Genomic DNA, 21,589 nt, shown 5'->3' with positions numbered 1-21,589 from the left:
AAAGGTAGGGTGTGGTATGGTGTTAGGCAGAATGTTTGCATTCTAAGAAAATACGGGGAATTTTCTTGAGGATAAGACTCAATACTGTATTATAAGACTTTTTCATATACAGTTGACCCTTGAATAATGCAGAGGTTAGGGTTGCTGACTCCCGGAGCACTTGAAAATCCCTATAACTTATGACTCTCCAAAAACTTAAGTACTAATAGCCTACAGTTGACTGGAAGCCTTATCAATAACATAAACAGTTGATTACCACATTTTTATATGTTATATGTTTTATATACTATATTCTTATAATAAAGTAAGCTAGAGAAAAGAATGTTAAAATCATAAAGAAAATACATTAACAGTACTGTACTGTACTTATTTTTTAAAAAGTTCACATATAAGCAGACCCACAGAGTTCAAACTCATGTTTAAGGGTCAAAAGTATATTTATGTTTTCTAATAGTAAAATGATAAATACTTGTTCTGTGTTGTTATGGTACTATAGTGTGTATAATAAGAAGTCAGTAGATGTTTCCCTTATCTCCCCCTGCTTAACACACCTGTAGTTTTGATTATATGGAAATTGTAGCCCCATTATCCTGGTATTATGGCATATAATATTAGTTTGCTTTGCTTTTCTCAGTATTTTAATCTGTTGTTATATTTAAGACTTCACAATTTTAAACCAAGGTAATTTGATAAGTTCTTGATAAATGGGTCTATCCCAGGAAGATAATATAATATAGTTTTACAGAATTTCCTGTGTTATACTAAAATATTCACATGTTCCTCATTATAACTCAGTTCCCTATACAACAGTGTTTAACTGTTTTTTCTTTCTATGCTGGCTTCATTAAGGCTTATATATATTCTGCCCAGATCACCTGTTAGTTAAAATATACCTAATTCATGTATTAGGAAACATAATTATCTACTTTCTTAAAACTGTTATCTTTTAAAATGTATTAACTGGGTTTTTGTTTTTTGTTTTTTCATATGTTTTTCTGTTTTACTTGGCTCTTTGAACATTTCTGGACTCCTTTATTTTTAGAAGGTAATTATGTTTTCTTTTGCTTAAAAATTCTTGTTTTTCTGCTGTGAAAGATTCTAATAAAAATAACATGTTTTTCTTTTATAGGAAAAACCTTTCAACTCTACTCTCATAACCTTATAGCTTTGTTTGAACAAGCCAAAAAACCAGGATTAGCTGCCCATATTCAAACTCATAGGTTTCCAGACCGCATACTACCAAGGTACAAAATATTTTAACTCTTTTGGGAGTGAGGGGCATTAATATCTATTTTTAAAATAACCAGTTTTCCTTGCCCACTAAAAAACTTCCTTTGTTTTATTTTTTTTTTTTAAAGATTTGATTTATTTATTTGAGAGAGAATGAGAGAGAGAGAGTACATGAGAGGGGGGAGGGTCAGAGGGAGAAGCAGACTCCCCGCTGAGCAGGGAGCCCGACGCGGGACTCGATCCCGGGACTCCAGGATCATGACCTGAGCCGAAGGCAGTCGCTTAACCAACTGAGCCACCCAGGCGCCCAAAACTTCCTTTGTTTTAATTCTGAAAGGTAGTTTACACTAAAGTGCACTTCATATAGAATTCAAAAGATCAGTGTTTCCTTAGCTTGACTGTCCAGGAGAACCACCTATAGAAGTTTTATAAATATAGATTTGCAGGCCCTGTCTCAGTCCTAGAGAATCAGGTAGTTTGGGGGTCAGAGTTTACGATTGGTTTTGTAAAGCTCCTTGACTGGCTACTGTGTAGCCAGGTCACAAATCACTGTCTGGGAGCCACTGCAGTAGAGTACATTTACCTTGTCCTGTGTTTCAGAAAGTTCGCTTTAACAACAAAGATTCCTGACACAAAAGGCTGCCACAAATGTTGCATAGGTGAGTAAACGCTGTTTCTCAAACTGGATGATTAGAATTTTGAACATTCTTAAAATTCTTTAAGACTATGGAGAGTCTTAAGGTATCAAATAGGAAGGAAGGTAGGCTTTGTATTTGTTTTTAATAAGTAGTTAAGGGGCCATTGAAGCACAAGACTGTGTGGCAGGACATGGCATAAAAATGTTTGGAGATAACAGTCCTAATGCTTTCTCAGAGCACAGTGTCCCTAGAGTTTTTTAACCATACTCCCTGAGGCTGTATCTCTGCTAAGATCCTAGTTTACCATTTATTTAACATTTGCATTTATATAACCATTACAGCTTAGTGCTTTACGAACATTATTATAGGAGTTTAGCTAACTATGAAGTTAGAGGGAACAGTCCACGCAAGACCACCCTCTTCTGACACCAAGTGCAAGTCTGGGGGGTTTCCAAAACCACCCTCATGTTAAAAAATTCTCTAGAAGACTCAGAACTCACTGAAAGTACTTATACTCATAGTTAACGATTTATTACAGGGAAGGGATAGAAATTAAAATCAGCCAAGAGAAGACGGGCATAGGGCAGAGTCTGGGAATAGCACCAAACATAGAGCTTCTGTTGTTCTCTCCCTGTGGAGTAATGGACAGTGTTACTTTCCTGGCAGTGGTGTGTGACAATACATATGGAGCATTGCCATCCAGGGAGCATACTGCAACCTCAATACTCAGAGATTTTATTAGGGCTCCCCTCACAAAGGCTTGATTGTCTACATGGCTGATCTCAATATCCAATCCCTCTGAAGGTCATTTGATACTGCATGACCCAAAGCCTAAATCCTAAATCACATTGCTGGTCTTTTCGGCATGACTGTCCTTCCCCTAAGAATGTCCAGTGTCACAAGCCCCCACTTGAGATCATATTATTAGACTATTCAGTGACCCAAGGCCCCAGGCAAACAAAGACACTCCTATCAAACATGACATTCCTAAAGCTTAGAGATTACCTCCCAAAAGGGGGGACAAAGGCCAGACTTCTTTTGGAGGAAGGTTAAATTTTTTACTATATAATTATTTTACCTCATTTAACCGTCAGTCAACTCCATGATATTTGTTATATCGCTAGTAAGAAACAGAACCTGGGATCAGACCTGGTCCATGACTTCAGATCCTGGGCTCTTAACTTCCTGTTTAATTCTGTTTGTTGAAGCAATGAGCTTACTCATTGATCTTCATGCTGCATGGTTCCATAGGATACTTTCTTAGTTATAAACAAATTTCATAAGCATTTTTCCAGGGAGAATCAGGTCCATATCTGTTATCAGAATCCCAAGATCTATGACTCAAGAAAGGTCTTAGAAGCTTACAATCTTAAGATATAAACTCATAAATATATTAAGATACAGCTTATTTGCAAATAACGACTCATGTAATCAATACATATAATTGTTGATGGGAGTCAAACTGGGGAGAAGGAAAGACCAATTACGATTTTTTGTAGATTTGAGTCAAGAAAGTTACATCTTTAGTAAAATGTAAAATAGTTATTTTCATCTTACCTTAAGTAAACTACTATACCAAAAATGAAATCATAGATTTCAGTTGCTTCCTAGACTTTCTGTTTCAGTTAGTTTACTTAAAAAACAGCTCTTTAGGTTGCATTCTAGGTGTTTTAGTGCTTAAAATATTGTCCCTTGTAGCAGGTTCCTATGTTTAACATAAAGATGTTTAGAAGTAATTGTATATAATTTAAAATTGAGGTAAGAAAGTGAAAAGGAAAGGGTAACAAAGCCAAAAGAAAAACATCCTTTTTCTTTACTTACTCTTATCATCCTTGTGAATAGAAACAATCATTTTTCTTTATCAGCTAAATAATCACTTCAGATAGTTTCTTCCATCCATATTTTGGTATCAATGGCAAGCCACATTTCATTGTTTTTCCCATATATCAGCACTGCCTTTATAAAGAAAGTGAGTTAGCTCTTAAATGAGCATAACTCAGTTGTTGCTTTTAATGAACTAAACTAATTGTGTTTTCGTATCAAGGTGTTCATTGTTTTGGTTGTGTCTGTTTTGCTTTGTTTCTTTCCAGTCAGAAACCCTTACACAGGACATAAATACCTCTGTGGAGCTTTACAGTCTGGAATTGTTTTACTTCAGTGGTATGAGCCAATGCAGAAATTCATGTTGATAAAGGTATGTATTACTTTGTTTATAGTTTTCTTCTTTAGAAAACCCTAGTGTATAACGGAAGCTAAAATTATATGATCTCAGGGTGCCTGGGTGCCTCATTCGGTTGAGTGTCAGACTCTTGATTTTGGCTCAGGTCGTGATCTTAGGGTCTTGAGACGAAGCCCCATGTCGGGCTCCGCCCTGAACATAGAGCCTGCTTAAGATTCTCTCTCCCTCTCTGCCTGCCCCTCCCCCCCCAAAATAAAATGCTTAAAATTATATGATCTCAATGCTACTATGCTACTCCACACATTTACAGTTATTTATGGGTGTTTACTTGGTTTAGGGGTTTTTGTATTCTTGTTAAGGTTTCTTCTGTAACTTATGTTAGTTAACTTAACAGAAGCATCACAGCCATAAAGATGAATCTGGCCAATTCTCTAAAACATATTTTTATAGAAAACTCAACCTTACCGTGATCATTTTAGAGGTAGTCATTTTTAGAAGTAGATCAATCAAGGAGAAAATGAAAGCCTTTCTTTTGGCTTTATTCAACAGTATGAATGGGGAGATTGTTTCTAAATTATACTTCTGTTTATTTTTTGCAGCACTTTGATTTTCCTTTGCCAAGTCCTTTGAATGTTTTTGAAATGCTGGTAATACCAGAACAGGAATATCCTATGGTCTGTGTAGCTATTAGCAAGGGCACCGAATCAAATCAGGTTGTTCAGTTTGAGACAATCAATTTGAACTCTGCATCTTCATGGTTTACAGAAATTGGCGCAGGTAAGTGTTTTTAACCTTATGTTAAAATATTGATGCTTTTGCATATAAAAGAAGCAGAATAAGCTCAATTAGCATGGGCTGGTTCAAAGAGTCAATCAACATAGTTTCGCAAGTAAGTCCAGAGGAACATGTACATATTGTTTATGATCTCTATATGCCTGAGGCAATTGATACAAATTATTTTACCAAGAAAAATTTTAATGATTCCTGACATACAAAGGTCTTAGTTGTTATCAGTTAATTTTTGAACTTACTAAATAATTAAATTTTCTAAGACATTTTTCAAATTTATCAGCTTCTCAAGCAAAGAGATTTACCTCTTTCCTATAAGTTTTTCCACCCCCACACTTCCTAGAATCATTAGGTTCAAGTGCTTTTCAGACTTGACTAGAAGCTTCTCATGTTATGACCTCCAAGCTTTACCATTTAAAGATACTGGGAAATAGCTCTTGTGCTTTTTAACAATAGTTCATTAGCCTAGGATTTATCATATGTGTCTCATTGAAAGCTCTGAAAAGGTTGGGAAGTTTATTCTTAAACTTTAAAATTGGAACAAATCAACCACAAATTTTTAAAAATCTACATAATAAGTGAGATGAAGGGGATCCTTTAATGTTTATTGTGCTAGTATCTTATTTGATCATCTGTAACCCTATATTTATCAAGTCTTTTTTTTACATATGAGGTCAAGCAAGCTTCAGTCAGAACTATTTCATTACTTACCACTGTTATATTTCCTTATTACCTTGTGAAGAAATTTGTTACAGGCATCAAGTTTGATGCTTGTTCTTATTAAATATCTTACTATATCTTTTGCTCATTTGTAGGCTAAATTACAAGAACTCTTTATACAACCCAGCTGTTGAAGTTAATGTAGAACCACACCAATGTCACTTTGAGAATAAGCATCAGTATGAACCAGTGGTGTTCTGATAAATGTTTAACTACAGTTGGGGTACAGAGAAGCCTGACTTGTAGCAGTTGTCAGTTTCTGTGGTATAAATACTCCCACCAAGGAAATATTTCAAACTACCAAACCTGATTTCATGTGGCTCACAAAATTCCTGAATATTTAACAACCCAGTACAAGCCAGTTCCAGCATGCGCTGGATTGTCTATGATCACTCTCTTTATGGACCAAGTCATAATTTCCAGTAAAATAAGATTGTATTCTCTACCCTCCCAACCCCACCTATACTCCACCTTTCTTCTTAATTTATTGTTTAAACGCTTTTAGTTGAGTTAGAAGCACCACCTTCTGTATAGCTAACAGAATGATGCAAATGACATTGTTTTATCATGAAATATAAACAGCCCAAACATAAACATGTTTCTATTACATAGTTATGCTAAAAAGAAGAGTTATAGATCAGTTTATTTAAAAACCAAGATCATTTTTGGCAGACAGCCCCAACTTTTATTTTTTTTTACTATTATATACCACTATATAATAGTGGTATAGAGCAAGGTATTTCATACAGTTATCTGTATTTGCAACCACTTTCTTCTGTGTGATATATTAAGAGGTTGCATTGCTCAAGGGTAGACAGTCCTCTTTTGAATTTGGGGGGGGTTGTTGCTTTGTTTTTTAATGCCTGAGGGTACTATTCTACCCACTTTTAACATTGTCTAGGCTAAAATTAAGGCAGACCCGAAATTACTTTTTTTTTTAATTTTATTTTATTTATTTGAGAGAGAGACAGAGATAGCGAGAAAGAACACAAGTGGGGAGGAGAGGGAGAAGCAGCCTTCCCGTTGAGCAAGGAGTCTGATGTGGGACTCCATCCCAGGCCCCTGGGATCATGACCTGAGCCAAAGGCAGATGCTTAACCGACTGAGCCACCCAGACGCCCCTCAGAATTACTTTCTGAGGAAAGCCAGAACTCTGCTTAAGGGTAATCATTCAAATCACCCTCAAGCAGAGGTGGTCCTTATTAGGTTTCTCCATTTTTGCCTCCCATCTGTGTTCATTGTTGAGGTCAGGCCTTGAGTTAGCAACAGTTGTACCAGTTAAAATGAACTCCTATTCCAAGACTCTTTCAGTCTTAGTTTAACTTATCATTGCAATGTCTTTATCTCCAAAAGGTGATGCCTAGCATATTATCAGCACTCAATAAATATTTGTTGAATAAAGGCATGTATATAGATTTACTGAGAAAAACTATTTTGGAGTGTTGACTGAGGTCTCAGTTCTGTAGATCTAAATGCTTCACTTTGTATGGGCTTTTTGAAAGGTCCACAAGCCCCAAAGTAATATATAAAACGTTTGTTTATGTTCAAATGTGCAGTTTCTAAGGGAGAGGGCTTCCCAAAGAGATGTAATTAAAAATGACTGCTCTAGGGGTACCTGGGTGGCTCAGTCGGTTAAGCAGCTGCCTTCTGCTTAGGTCATGATCTCAGGGTCCTGGGATCCAGCCCCACGTCGGGCTCCTTGCTCAGCAGGGTGTCTGCTTCTCCCTCTCCCTCTGCTCCTCCCCCCTGCTCAGTGCTTGCTAGATCATTCAGGCAAACTGAGTGCCTGAAATGAGTTGTTTTACCAAAATGTTTTACAAAAATGTCATCACACCTGTTAGCAAAGCAGCCCCATGAATATCAGCAAAGTTATGAAAGTTGCTTCATGGAAAGATGTTGTTGACAGTATTGTCCATTATGTTACTCTGTGGCCTCTTAATAAAGGAAGTCCCACTTATACATATGCACACATATACCAACACCAAAAAGGTTTCTCTCTGATAATAATTTCATTAATCTTTTTGATTTTTCTGAATTACTGGCTTATTTTTATTTCAGATGCTGTGATTCACCTAACTGATCTTGCTTCCCTCCTCCCGTTGGCTATTGTAAAATACACAGCAAAATCTAGTCATTGTATAGCATGCATTTACTTTCTTCCTCATATTTACCCTTGGCTTCATTTTAAGTTTGTAACCTTTCTATAACTAGTTGAGGTATTAATTAAATGCAAAGTTGAGTTTTTCTCAGCTCACTTAGCTATGCTTAGGACTTAGGTCTGTTCTAAGTTGACCTACATACATTTTTTTGAAAGATAACATAATTACAAAATACAATTTCTGTGTTAAATTTCAAAGACTAGTTTTAAATCAAAGAAAAAAATTCGGCATTTGTGTTTCTTTTCTAAGCTTTGGTTTCTAAAGCATGTTGTGTAACAATAACCCTGTTTTTTTTTTCTCCTTCCAAGGCAGCCAACAGTTAGATTCCATTCACGTAACACAGTTGGAGAGAGATACTGTTTTAGTGTGTTTAGATAGTAAGTACACTTTTAAAGTTTGAGTATACTACTTGATATAACATCTTTTCGTGGAATTAATTCTGTTAAACTATAATTCAAGATTTTCCCTTTTCTGCCTTAAAAGTAGCTTTTTTTATTGATGAAAAACCTAAATTGGCTACAGATACAGTAATTAATTGATCTGTTTGTTAATACTGTTCTCTGTGACTTTTTTTTTATTTTGTTTGACCTACTTGGAAACGTATTAGGACAGCTTGCCATAACCCTGGGGTAAAATTTTGTATAAAACTGAGTTTTTTTCCTACTTTACTTTAATTAATGGAAAAAATAGAAGGTTATACTAGTATGGTCACTTTGTCATATAACATGAACTTTTGGAATCATGTAGAAGTGAGAGTCTAATGTACAGACAGATTTGACACCTTCATCTGCTATTCATAATTCTTTTGATGCAGGGAGAGATGTTATTGATAGAAATATGTTGTACTATAAGCAGTGGAGAAGCAGAAAAAACAACAAAAACAGGAATTATTTCAATTTTCAAAGAAGTCAGGTTCCTAAAACTCACCTTATTTTTATACAGTAAATCATGCAAGGTGAAATTCACCCAAACTTAAAATTACACTTAAAACTTGGCAACCGTTGCTATGTTTGATCCATTTCAGTATTTTTAAATTACTAGACGTGTCCAGAGGTGTTCAGGGTAATTTTAAAAATTGTTCTACTACTGAATTTGCCTGTATTTTTGTCCTAATTCCTATTCTCTAAAGAGTTCCCTAGTGGATTTGCCTTACATAATCATAAAGATCAACTAATACTGTAGAGTGAACCAAAACCCAAATTGTTTCATTCACCCATCATCCTTTCTTTAAGTACTTTGGATTCTTTGACTACTGGTAAGATTGGAGTGTTATTCTGTTATGTTTAAGTGATTTTGATAAATTCTTTTTTATCCAAACAAGTAGGAAGTTCAGTACTGATTAAGCAAATAATCAGAATTTAATATTAATAATGTTGAATCTTTAATGCCAAAATCCCTAAAAACCTTCTGATTCATCTAAGGAAAATGTGCTTAGTTTTCATTTTGTTGATTTATGTATTTTATCAAAAAACGTTAAAAACCTTTGATTAGCGAGGCCCTCCATTTGCCAGTTATTCAAGGTAAATGGAAAGGTGACTTTCTTGAGCTTTGGAGTTTTTTTAAGGGAGCAGAATAAGACTTTAAAAGTGAGTTGTCAACTATACAGTATAAATCAATTTTAGTAAGCGGCAGAAGAGATAGGACTATAAGCACAAATCATGGTAGACAGATAAGAAAGTAATGCAGAGAGGTGTCTTCCAAATCAGAGCTAAAGATGGTTAAATTAAAAACAAATAGATAAAAAATAGATTTGTGTATACTCACCATCCTCGAATTTACTTATAAGAAATTATGACCCTTGGGGCTCCTGGGTGGCTCAGTCGTTGGGCATCTGCCTTCGGCTCAGGTCATGATCCCAGGGTCCTGGGCTCAAGCCTCGCATCTGGGCTCTCTGCTCAGCGGGAAGCCTGCTTCTCCCCCTCCCACTCCCCCTGCTTGGGTTCCGTCTCTCACTGTCTTTCTATCTCTGTCAAAATAAATAAATAAAATCTTAAAAAAAAAAAAAATTATGACCCTTGAGAAGTACTATTTGTTGCCCCTGTGTACCTCTATACAATATTATTCATATACTAAAGTTTTAGATTACTACAAATATTACTTATCATATGTTATATAATGTGTGAGGGAAAATATCAACTCCAATTGCTAAGTACTTGGGCACTAAGGTCGCCACCTTGAAACATGCTTTTTAAAAAATGAGAATCCTAAAGAGAAGGAAAAAAGGAAAGAAAAAAATAGCAGTGGAATTGCCTTATTTACTAAAGAAGTCACTCTTATATCTTATAAAACAGATAGTTTTGCACATATTAATAACAGTTTTTCAGTGGGCACACTTGAATCATGGTAATAAATAGTTGAACTTTATTAAGAATATTTGTTCTATATCCATATAAAATCCACTTACCAAGTTCCATTTATTTTAGCAGATTTGTATTTCCAGTTTTGACTTGCTTTTTCTTTTTTTTAAGAATTTGTAAAAATTGTAAATCTACAAGGAAAACTAAAATCAAGTAAGAAACTGGCCTCCGAGCTAAGTTTTGATTTTCGCATTGAATCTGTAGGTAAGTCTGCTTTTTTTTTTAATTTAAGTATAATTGACATACAGTATCCTGTTTGAGATATACGTCATAGTCATTTGATATTTTTATACGTTATGAAATGATCCCCACAATAAGTCTAGTTACCATCTGTCACCATACGAAGTTACTACAGTGATGTTGACTGTATTCCCTGTACTGTACATTACATCCCTGTGGCTTACTTGTTTTATAACTGGAAGTTTGTACCTCTTAATCCCCTCCACCTATTTTGCCTAAGCCTCTGTTTTTTAATAATGTGTTTAGAATACTTGATTTTTTGTTTATTCCATACTTGGGGTTGTCTAGACCAGCAGTGTCTCACAGAAGTTTCAGTGATGTGGAAATGTTCTGTGTGCTCTTAAATATAGTAGTCATTAACCACACCTGTTAAGTACTTGAAACATGGCTAGGGCTACATTTTAATTTTAATTTTTTTTAAATTTTAATGTAATTGTAATGTTAATAGCCACATGTGGCCAGTTGCTTTATCATATTGCACAGTGCAGGTCTAGACCTTAATAAATCTTCTGTTGTTGTTTCCTGGGTAGTTAAAACTTGAAATCATTTTTAAAATTTCTGTTCATTGTTCCTTTTGCTGCATGAAGTGAATTATGTACTCCCAGTTTTTTTCCAAATCATGAAGGTATTTGTGTGATGTGTTTAATGGTGTTAGATATGCTTTGATTCTTTGCCATGTAAAGTTCAGGTTGGTGGGTTGATGATTATTGCTTTTAGGTTCATTTATATTATAAATAACTAGTTTCCGGGGCGCTTGGGTGGCTCAGTCGACTGTTAAGCGTCTGCTTTCGGCTCAGGTCATAATCCCAGAGTCCTGAGATCGAGGCCCGAATCAGGCTCCCTACTCAGCGGGAGACCTGCTTCTCCCTTTCCCACTCCCCCCTGCTTGTGTCACTATGTCTCTTTCTGTCAAACAAATAAAATCTTTAAATAAATAGATAAATAACCAGTTTCCCATAGGACTTGGAAACTAATAAGTCATTTTAATTTGCTTCCTTGCCAATGAGTATTTTACTCTGTGTAATACTCATTGGTTTTATGATAAAAATTATTATATTTTATTGTTGTTTGCATCCTCTATGGTTATATGTCAGTAAATATTTTCCCAGGGGTGATAGAACTTATGAAAAAAATACCATAACTGGAAACATTTTGAACAATATATGATGTGACTCTACTATAAGTCAAAAATAGTTAAAAACAATGTTGGCAATTTTTATTTGTGCCGTAAAAAGTACATGTATTTCATAATTAAATGTATATTCTTTTAAAAATATGTTTCTCATTTAGAAAGTTTGTTTCATCTATTAAATATTTTAATGGTTTCTCAACTGGAATTTTGCCCTTTTGCAAAGTACGTTCATCCCTCTGTGTAAACATTTTACATAAAAGTAATTTGCTTGCAATTGGAAAATTTTTAATTTATTGAAGCAGGAAACCTAAACATTCTGTAGATGGCCAGACAAAAGGAATTTTGAAACTAGTTTCTTCTTTTACTCCTTTATGTGCTGGATATTGCATACCAGTTTCCAAGATTTAATATTTTCAATAGGGATTCTGACATACAGATCTTTAGTTCCTTTTCATTTTAACTGAAACATACTGGTACCTAAACTTTTTCACATGTGTCACATATTTTAGGAAATTTTAATTGTTACACAGAAGTTTGTTCCTCTTAAGCTACCATCTCTCCTTGCTAGTGAACTTGGAAATAATTACAAGGATCCTCCTGGGTAAAAAAAAGAGTCCCTTTAAATCACCTTTTAAAAATAAAACCAGTAACTGAGTCTTTTTATTTGTCACAGTTAGTGAAACATGTGATTTGTTACTGTAAAATACTTTTATTTTTATTGAGCTAACTTATATTCCCAGAACATTCTTACATTAACTTTTTACAGAGTCCGTATTCTAGTAAGAAACAAAATGCTTCAATCACTTTCTCTCTTTACCTTTACTGTGTGGGGCATGTGGCTAACTCTCCAAAATCAAATGGGCTCTCTCCCTCACTGACTACACTTTAATGACTGCAGCCCCCTGCCAGGAAGGGCCTGCTCTCTTCCCCTACAATTGTGTGGCCTGCCTACTCTATTTCTAAACCTCTGAGTTACCCCATAAGGGTGCCTCAGTGGGCCCAGGCCTATTGCTTGAAACCAAGGAGAAGATAGAGATGGACAAGGCACAAGAACGGGTTTCCCTCCAAGACCTTCAGGCCACACCAGGGGAACAGGGGAGATGGGTAGGGAGCAGGAGGGGTTGTGGCATGTCATGTGGTGGCCACACTTTGGGGTCATGGTCACTCCTGAATCCAAAGCCATTAGGAAGGTGAGCAAGCTTGGTGGTGAACCATTGTGTGGACAGTGGGGCCTGCAAGTCCAGGGAAAGGCCCAGGGGACTCCAGAGGCCTGAGGTGGGTGGGGGTGGGGATGCTGAAGGCTGCAGCAGTTAGAACTGTAACTGGGAGCCCCTCTGAATAAGAACTGGCTCACAGATCAAATAGTGTGTGGGTACATTTTGGATTATAAGACAGGTTTACATTTTAAAATAAAATTTGTAGTAGGGAAATGTAAATATAAATAAAAGATGCTTCCTTAGGGCACCTGGGTGGCTCAGATGGTTAAGCGACTGCCTTCAGCTCAGGTCATGATCCTGGAGTCCCGGGATCGAGTACCGCACTGGGCTCCCTGCTCGACAAGGAGCCTGCTTCTCTCTCTAACCCTCCCCCCTCTCATGTACTCTCTCTCTCTGACATTCTCACTCTCTCAAAATAAATAAATAAATCTTTAAAAAAAAAAAGATGCTTCCTTAATAGCTACTTGTAAATATATGACAGTATTTAAATAACCATGTTTTTGATCCAAAAAAACAATTATGTATGTTTTTTTATTCATCTAAGACAAAAGATAGCATATGAAAGAGAAATTAATATGTTGATATCCAGCTCAGTAGAAGTTAGCTCATGTTTAAATGAATGCCTGTTATATATATTTTTGAAAACTTGCATGACCCTGCCTCAATAAATTATTTGAGCTTAGGCATGGCTTAGCCACAAAAATGTTGGGAACTGATGGTCTAGACAGTGGAATTTTGCACCAAGCACTTGGAGAGATTTACATTAGAATTTATTTAAAACAGTGAAGGAAAATGTATAATGAATTACTCTGTGCTTTATTTTAGTTTCAGTTCTCTCTCATCTTTTTTAGTATGCCTTCAAGATAGTGTGTTGGCTTTCTGGAAACATGGAATGCAGGGTAAAAGCTTCAAATCAGATGAGGTAAGGCTTCTCACATTACCTCCTGTGATTCCCACAAAAGATTTTAAATGTTGAAACATTCATTTTATGCATTTTCTTTCTGAACCCACATTACTCTGTTTAGAGCCTTTAATGCTCTGAACTGGTAGAGCAAAATTGCCAGTATTTTCCCTTCAGATAATTTTATTTTGTATTCATTGTATGATTCTCAGTGGCCATGAGGAATTGTCAAACATGAGTTTGTACAATTTCAGTTCTCTAATTTGTAATCTGTAAATGTGGTTGCCAAGGTTGCTAAACTTCTCTAAATTTGGTCTTTTCCATAATCTATAAATGTATAGCTTCTTTTTTAATACTGTTTTTTAAATTTTAAGTTAATATGTATTAGATCACAGCACTAAGGAAAAATCTAAGAAAATTAACTCATTTAGTAAGTAATTATTGAGTACCAACAACATGCAAGACACTATTATTATAACACTGTAAGGCATAATGAAGCATAATTATAAATATCAAACCTTTTAGACCATCCATGTTCCAGGCACTTTACAAGTATTAGCTTATTTAAAGCTAATAATCCAGTGGGGTTAGATACTATTCATAGTCCCATTTTTTTTTTTAAGATTTTTTTTTTTTATCTGACAGAGAGAATACAAGCAGGGGGAGTGGCAGGCAGAGGGAGAGGGAGAAGCAGGCTCCCTGCTCAGCAGGGAGCCCGATGTGGGGCTAGATCCCAGGACCCTGGGATCATGACCTGAGCCGAAGGCAGAGGCTTAACCGTCTGAGCCACCCAGGCGCCCCTCATAGTCCCATTTTTTATAGGCACAGAGTGGTTAAGTATCTTGCCCAGGTTAAGTGGCTAGGTAAATGGCAGAGTCTGGATTTGAAGGGAGGGTCTTCAAAAATCACTTCTAGTTGAGATAATCAGGCTACATTTTATGCAGGAGAGGGACCTGGAAGATGAATCCTAATAGTTAAGATGATCCTAACAGACATTTCCTACTCATATGAGTACCCGTGTAATTCTTCTACACAATTGTCTCACACATTTTTGGACTTATTTTAAAACTGAAAGTCTTCTATTTGAATTATCTTTAGTTTTATCCATGCTCATATTTATATGTGACTGATTATTTGTACCTCTTACATGAATATGGAGTCAGAATGCTTCCAAGAGAAAATAGCATAAATCAGCTGTCTTTGGATATGTCAGTTTATCTAGTTACTCATGTCACTAAATGTTACCACGTCCCTGCATTTAATGAAACCTGTAATCCTACTTACTGCCATAAAATTAATTGTCCTTAGATGCTTTTCTCAGTGTGTCACTCCTGTGGTTAAAAATCTATAGAAAATACCTGTTGCTCACTATATCATGTACAAATTCTATTTCCTATTTTTAACTCATCTTGCTTACCTCTTTCTTTTTGTGTTCTCATCCTTCATTTGCGCCTAGCTGTGATATTCATAAAGTACTACTCAACCATTCAACCACAAAAAAAACAGTAAAGAGTATATTAATAAACTGGTTCCCACTATGCGTGCCAGGGCTTAACCGTAAAGGGACCACCTAAGGAAGGATATAGAGCATACTTCAAAATAGACTCATTTGAAGGTGGGAAGGCTGGTGCATTTATACACCAACTGCTGTCTCTTTTGATTAAGTGTTATTCCCAGGGATATAAACTCCCCACACTTTGGAATAGTACCTGCACATGAGTTTGTGTACCTTCTACAGCTTTGGAGAAAACAGAGCAGAGGAATACCATAGATAACACTGAAGTAAGACACTAGTACTTGGGAGTACAGCTCTGTGGAACTCAGGTGGGCTATGGGGTGCCACGTCAAGCATCTGCACTGAGGGAAAGGAAAAAAGAGTAGGGGCTCTGCGGTTCAGCAAACCTGTATTGAAATCCTGGGTCTACCAGTTATATAATCTTAAGCAAGTTATTCAACTTCTCTGAGCCTTAGTGGTTTTTTTCCCCAATAATATGGGAATTATATATCACAAAGAATTCTCTTAAGGAAAGTACCTGACCAATACCAGATGTTCCATAAATGTTCATTTATTTCTTAATAAGGCAGTCAAAAAAAAACTTACTAAAATTTATATCATTTGAGGAATTGAGCCTATCAAAAATTGCTCTGTCTAAATGGTTTTTAAATTATGATTTAAATAATATGGGGATGAAGGTATGACTATAGGTATTTTCTTTTCATAGGTTACCCAGGAGATTTCAGATGAAACAAGAGTTTTCCGCTTATTGGGATCAGACAGGTAATAGTTTAGTTGTTTTAATTTCATTACCAAAGGAGTTCAGTAGTTGTGTTCTTAATTATATTATCACCCTGTAACTGTTTCAAACAAGATTCTTAGAAGGCTCAGCAACTTAGAGAAATTTCCTTGTATCTTTATTGAGATAGAGAAGAAGAATTTAACTATTCGATTCAGCAATCTTCCCACCAGTGTGAGGATCGTGATTCTAGAGATATAGTCAGCCAAAACAGTGTGTTCATGCCCCTAGTACCATGACATATTTTCAGGTCCCTTAATTTTCATCATTTGTTCCCGGTTTGTTATTTTCTATTAACTATCACTACATAAACCCAAAAGAATATGCACCTCCTGACATTTTTGTATCATTTTGTATCCGAAAACATTTGACTCCGTTTCTGAAGTCAGTCTAAAGTAGAAGGAATCATGTGGTCTCTCTGATCAAAATGAAAGACAAATTCCAAAACTGTGCCATCTTAGGAAACAAATGTAGTAGCTTTTGTTCTTCAAAGTCTATATTATCTACCTCTACAATTAATAAAATACCCCTCCCTTCCTATTTTCCCACCCAAAGTTGTTACTGCAGCAAAATTGGCTACGGTAATAGGCATCAATTGTGAGGCAAGGACGAAAAACCTCCAGTCTTCCAGCTCAGGCTGGTCACAGAATCACTGTTTGGATGGGTGCCTCTTAGATTCCTGTTTTCTTCTCTACGCTCTTTGTTCACCCCCTTCTTGTTAGTGTATATCGACCCTTGAACAACACAGGTTTCAACTGCACGGGTCCACTTATATGCAGATTTTTTTCAATAAATACAGTACAGTACTGTAAATGTATTTTCTCTTAGGATTTTTTGAATAACTTTCTTTTCTAGCTTACTTTACTGTAAGAATACAGTATGTAGATGCATAAAGCATACAGAATATGTGGTAGTCAGCTATTCATGTTATCGGTAAGGCTTCGAGTCAACAGTAGGCTAAGTTTGCAGGGAGTTAAAAGTTATACATGGATTTTCAACTGTGCAGGGGGTCAGTGCCCCTAACCCTAATGTTCTAGAATCAATTGTATTCTAAAGCTTTATTATACTTTTTATTGGCATATATGAGTAAGCAAATTTGGTTTTAATTGGAGTAAGATGAGACTATCCTGAAATGTTTTGAGTATTTTGTATTCATAAATTCATACAGTTGTTATTCAGTTTTGTTTTTAACCTATGAAGTGTAAAGCTGAATTTGACAGTGCACCTGTGATCTTTATGAGAATATGAACAATGATATTCTTTCCTGGTTTGATATTAGTATTTGAATGAAGCATGCAGTCTCTGTTTTTACTTTTAAACAAGCCTTTTGTTTTGGTTTAATTGCAGGGTTGTCGTTTTGGAAAGCAGGCCAACAGAAAATCCTACTGCACACAGCAATCTTTACATCTTGGCTGGACATGAAAATAGTTACTAAACAACAAAAACTGATCTCAAATGACAGGAAAATGACTATACTCCATTGAAATCAGCAAAAATATCTTAAGTTCAGTACAAACTACACTATGATTTACTTTAACTTCTATGGGTTATATCTCAAATAATCTGTACTTTAAGGTAGAATTCAATATTTTCTGTAGCTGGAAACAGCTGTTCTATCTCTTGCCACTGTGTGGTGGTTATATCAAGTTTGCTTAATAAAAGCTATGAGACAAATAGTCCTCTAGTTCCAGGAAACACAGTCTTTTAAAAACATATTGTAACAAGGGTGCCATGATATTTTTAGATAACAACTCATGTGATTATCTTCAGAGGGATAAATTTAGTGACAGTTTTCTTATTTTATACCATGTTTTATTCCTTCTTAATGAACATAATTTGATAAAAAAATTATCAAATAAGTCTTTCACTTTGACATTGGCCATTCTGTATGTTTTTGTAAAATAGAATATTTAATCCTTATTTATTAATCTCTTGCTGGAGTGGTGTGATATATGTAACTTTTAGCAAAGGAGGGTTTCAGAGCAGTTTAAATTTTTTTATAATGTATAAAAATTTTGTTTTAACTTTTAAGAGTAGTACTTTGAGGGGTTAAAGGCAGTGTGTTTGGATTCAGTACATACATGCAGTTTTGTTTAACTTTTAAGAGTAGTACTTTGAGGGGTTAAAGGCAGTGTGTTTGGATTCAGTACATACATGCAGTTTTGCTTAACACAAGTATTTTATAATACAGGATCATCCAGAATTGCCTTAAAAGGGAGTTTTGTGTTTTCAATTATAATAGTTGCAGGGGGTCATACAGAAGATACTGATAATGGTTGAAATATTGTTAGAGGGGTGTGTGTGTCTAGATGTGACTACCATGTGTATGTATTCTTGACAAGCAGTATAATATACCTGTGATTTTTTTTTTACATAAGGGATCATGCATAATAAATTAATACTCATATATATGATCATCCCTGATGTAGGGGGGATGTATTTAACTGCCCGTGATATGTATTTTACTTATACTGTACCAGAGGGGAAACTGTAAAGCAGCTACATGTGTAATCTTGGTTTTTTCACATATGTAGGTATCCATTTTGAGTAGGTTTAAGGAAAAAAATCTTTAAATAAAATTGAATTCCTGATGGGATAGTATAAATAAGTATTTTAAAAACCAGTATTCTAAAAATAAAGGATAGGGCCATTATTGAGTTTCTCTTTTGCTATTGTTAGTATTCAAAATTAAAGTGTCACTTTTGGTACCTGTTGTCTTAATGCATTTACTGAGAACAGTTAGCATTGAGATGATGAACAAGGGGTTAGCAATAGCAAAGTATAGATTATATTCAGCAGTTACTTGAGAGGACAACAGTATAACAATCTCAGTCAGTCTTTAGCAGTTCTGTAAAATAGTATTATCATTTCCATTTTTCAGATGAGGAAATAAGGGTTTAGCCAGGTTAAGAGATTTACCCTGTTCACACAGCAAGTTGGTGGTTGAGCCAGACCATGAGTCTTGTGACTCTGTTCTTTTCACTATGCAAACAAAAAAATGTTATGCAAATAAAATATAAAGTAAATTTTCTTTAAAAATGCACATATGATCTGATTTCAGTAAGTGTGTGCTTGTTTATTTCGGGTATGTTAAAGGGGGCCTCTGAACTAAAGGACACTGGAACACCAGATGGTAGGCGACCTTACTCAGAATATTTACATACTAGATACAAAGACTGGTGTCCTCCTTCTCTCACTGAATCCTGGCAGCCAGACCTTCCCATCCCAACAATATTCGAAGTCTTCTCTCTGCAATCTAGCCAGTTCAGGTGGAAAGACCTAAATAGATCCCGACATGAAAATCATAGTTAACATGCCCACCACCCCATGCATCCAGAGCTCACAGTTCATCTTACAGTCCTATGCTAATAATAATGATAAAACAACCAAGACATAAAATCTCTGAGGAAAACCTATACATAAGAGGAAGAAGACAGTTTTCGGGAAAAAAGCACTTAGAGGGAACAGACTATCCAAGATGATGTCAAAAGAAAAAATATATTCTGAAAGATGTAGCTATGAATCAAGAGTAGGAAACAAAAAAGGGAGCTTTCAAAAAATAAAAAGCTCTTAGAAAATATGATAGCATAGTTGAATAATTCAATAGAAGGTTTAGAATATAGAGTTGAAGTTTCTGTGATGAGCACTGGGTGTTCCATATAAGTGATGAATTACTAAATTCTACTCCTGAAACCAGTATTACACCAAATGTTAACTAACTAGAATTTAACTAAAAACTTGAAATTAAAAAAAAACTTGAACTTTCTCAGAAAATAAAACAAAAGGAAATGGAAACACTGGGGGCAAGTTAAGATTAATAACCCAGGAGGCCCATTATCCAGTCTCTCCAAAAAGAAACAACAAGGAAGAAATCAGTGGAGTATTTCAAGAAGCTTTTCCAGTACTAAAGAACTTTAGATTGTAGAATGAAAAAACAACAGTAGATTACAAAAACCTATACCAAAGCACATCATTGTGAAGTTTCAGAGACACTGGGGTCAAAGAGAAGATCGGCTGTTTCCAAAGAAAAAGCGCAAGTTCTATACCAAGGAATAAGAATCAGGATCAAAGTTCAACAGAAGCATTGCCTTCAAAATTCAGAAAGAAATTTCCAACCTAACATTCTGGACCCAAATAAACTATTAATCAAACCTAAGGGTAAAAATGAAGATATTTTTAGCTTTACAAGCTCTAAAAAACCTTAACTCCCATATAGCCTTGCTCAGGAAGCTACTAGAGGATGTGCTTCATAAAAATCAGGGCATAAATGAAAACATAAGATGCAGAAAATGGGATTCCACACAGGAGGGAGATGAAGGAAATCCTTGGTTGATGGTGATGGGATATCCAAGGATGACACTAGACCAGGCATAGAGAACATAACGGAAGCATATTAGAAGCTCCTGGAGAGACCATTTCAGAAAGAATAAACTGGTAAAATACCTGATGCATCTCAGTATCTTAAGAGTGAAACTACTAGGGGCGCCTGGGTGGCTCAGTTGTTAAGCGTCTATCTTCGGCTCAGGTCATGATCCCAGGGTCCTGGGATCGAGCCCCACATCGGGCTCCCTGCTCCGCGGGAAGCCTGCTTCTTCCTCTCCCACTCCCCCTGCTTGTGTTCCCTCTCTCCCTGTGTCTCTCTCTGTCAAATAAATAAAATCTTTAAAAAAAAAAAGTGAAACTACTAGCAAAGAGTAAGAAGTTTCTACTGAGACTGAGAAAAGAACAAAGGTAAGATCATTTACTTCAGAAACCCCAGAAAACAGGCCTGAGGGACTTTTGATATGGAGATGGAGAAGTGGGAAAGGTTGATAGAAGAGTTCATTATTGATGTCATTGCCATGTAGACAATGGCAGCTGGATTCTACCAGGTCTTTAAGAAGCTGTGTGATAGCTCCCACAATTGTCTCCTGAAAGACAAGTGGCTGGAGCCTTTATCTACAGATCTCACTCCTCATGGTAGAGTTGCTGCGGGCATTATCTCCAAGTGTACCAAGTTGTACCTGGCACTTTGGCCAGGTAAGCTCCCTCAGGGTCAGAGAAGGCCCTGATGCAGAAAGCTGAAAGAGTATGAGGTAAATCTGAGCCCATTTAGAACCCTCCACTGCCTAAGTGGCTGAAATCAGAGGTGGGTGGAAGGGATTTTTCAAGGCCCCAGGGTTCAATCAGTGATGCTATTGTTTCTTAAAACAAATAAACAGGAAAGCAAAATAGTGTATAGAAAAGAAAAAGTCAACTAGGACCAGGGGTTGATTGGCATATTGTTAACAGTAAATACTGATCTAATCAAAATGGCAGCATAGTTGAAGTGGGAGAGGACATGGTGTTATAGAGGTAAGGTAGAAAACTTACCTAGATCATCCTATTTCACAGTAGGAAATAAATGGATAATACCTACAAATTAAAAATCAAGAAATAGGGGCACCTGGGTGGCTCAGTTAAGCGTCTGCCTTTGGCTCAGGTCACGATCCCAGGGTCCTGGGATCAAGCCCCGCATCGGGCTCCCTCCTCCGTGGGGAGTCTGCTGCTCCCTCTCCCACTCCCCCTGCTTGTGTTCCCTCTCTCGCTGTGTGTCTCTGTCAAATAAAATCTTAAAAAAAATTATAGCTTATTTAGTGACAGAAGTAAAATAATCTGCTGAAAGAAAAGTTTTTGAGGTGAGGGGTGGGGGAAGGGCATGTATTTTGGGTGACAAACTTTAAGGACTATTTGGTTATTTATGTGCATGCCTAT

The 21,589-nt window shown here is 36.1% G+C and overlaps 1 protein-coding gene across 3 annotated transcripts in view; it reads left to right on the top strand.

The window, feature by feature from the left end:
* MAP4K5 (mitogen-activated protein kinase kinase kinase kinase 5) overlaps positions 1 to 18,895 on the top strand; it is a 108,931-nt gene extending 90,036 nt beyond the window's left edge. For all 3 annotated transcript variants that reach the window (XM_073895182.1, XM_073895181.1, XM_073895183.1), the window contains 9 exons: positions 1,130 to 1,244; positions 1,831 to 1,889; positions 3,959 to 4,062; positions 4,647 to 4,824; positions 8,024 to 8,092; positions 10,184 to 10,276; positions 13,513 to 13,583; positions 15,785 to 15,840; positions 17,204 to 18,895. In XM_073895182.1, coding sequence (XP_073751283.1) covers positions 1,130 to 1,244; positions 1,831 to 1,889; positions 3,959 to 4,062; positions 4,647 to 4,824; positions 8,024 to 8,092; positions 10,184 to 10,276; positions 13,513 to 13,583; positions 15,785 to 15,840; positions 17,204 to 17,291 — 833 coding nt within the window. In that variant the 3' untranslated portion in view covers positions 17,292 to 18,895. The remainder of the gene's footprint in view (positions 1 to 1,129; positions 1,245 to 1,830; positions 1,890 to 3,958; positions 4,063 to 4,646; positions 4,825 to 8,023; positions 8,093 to 10,183; positions 10,277 to 13,512; positions 13,584 to 15,784; positions 15,841 to 17,203) is intronic.
* The last annotated feature ends 2,694 nt before the right edge of the window (positions 18,896 to 21,589 follow it).

The sequence above is a fragment of the Callorhinus ursinus genome, unplaced genomic scaffold (assembly GCF_003265705.2).
Source record: "Callorhinus ursinus isolate GAN/ISIS: 27379988/994484 unplaced genomic scaffold, GSC_fseal_2.0 scaffold8, whole genome shotgun sequence".
Taxonomy (NCBI): domain Eukaryota; kingdom Metazoa; phylum Chordata; class Mammalia; order Carnivora; family Otariidae; genus Callorhinus; species Callorhinus ursinus.
Note: the sequence above shows the minus strand (reverse complement) of the source record. Positions and strands in the feature narration are given on the sequence as shown.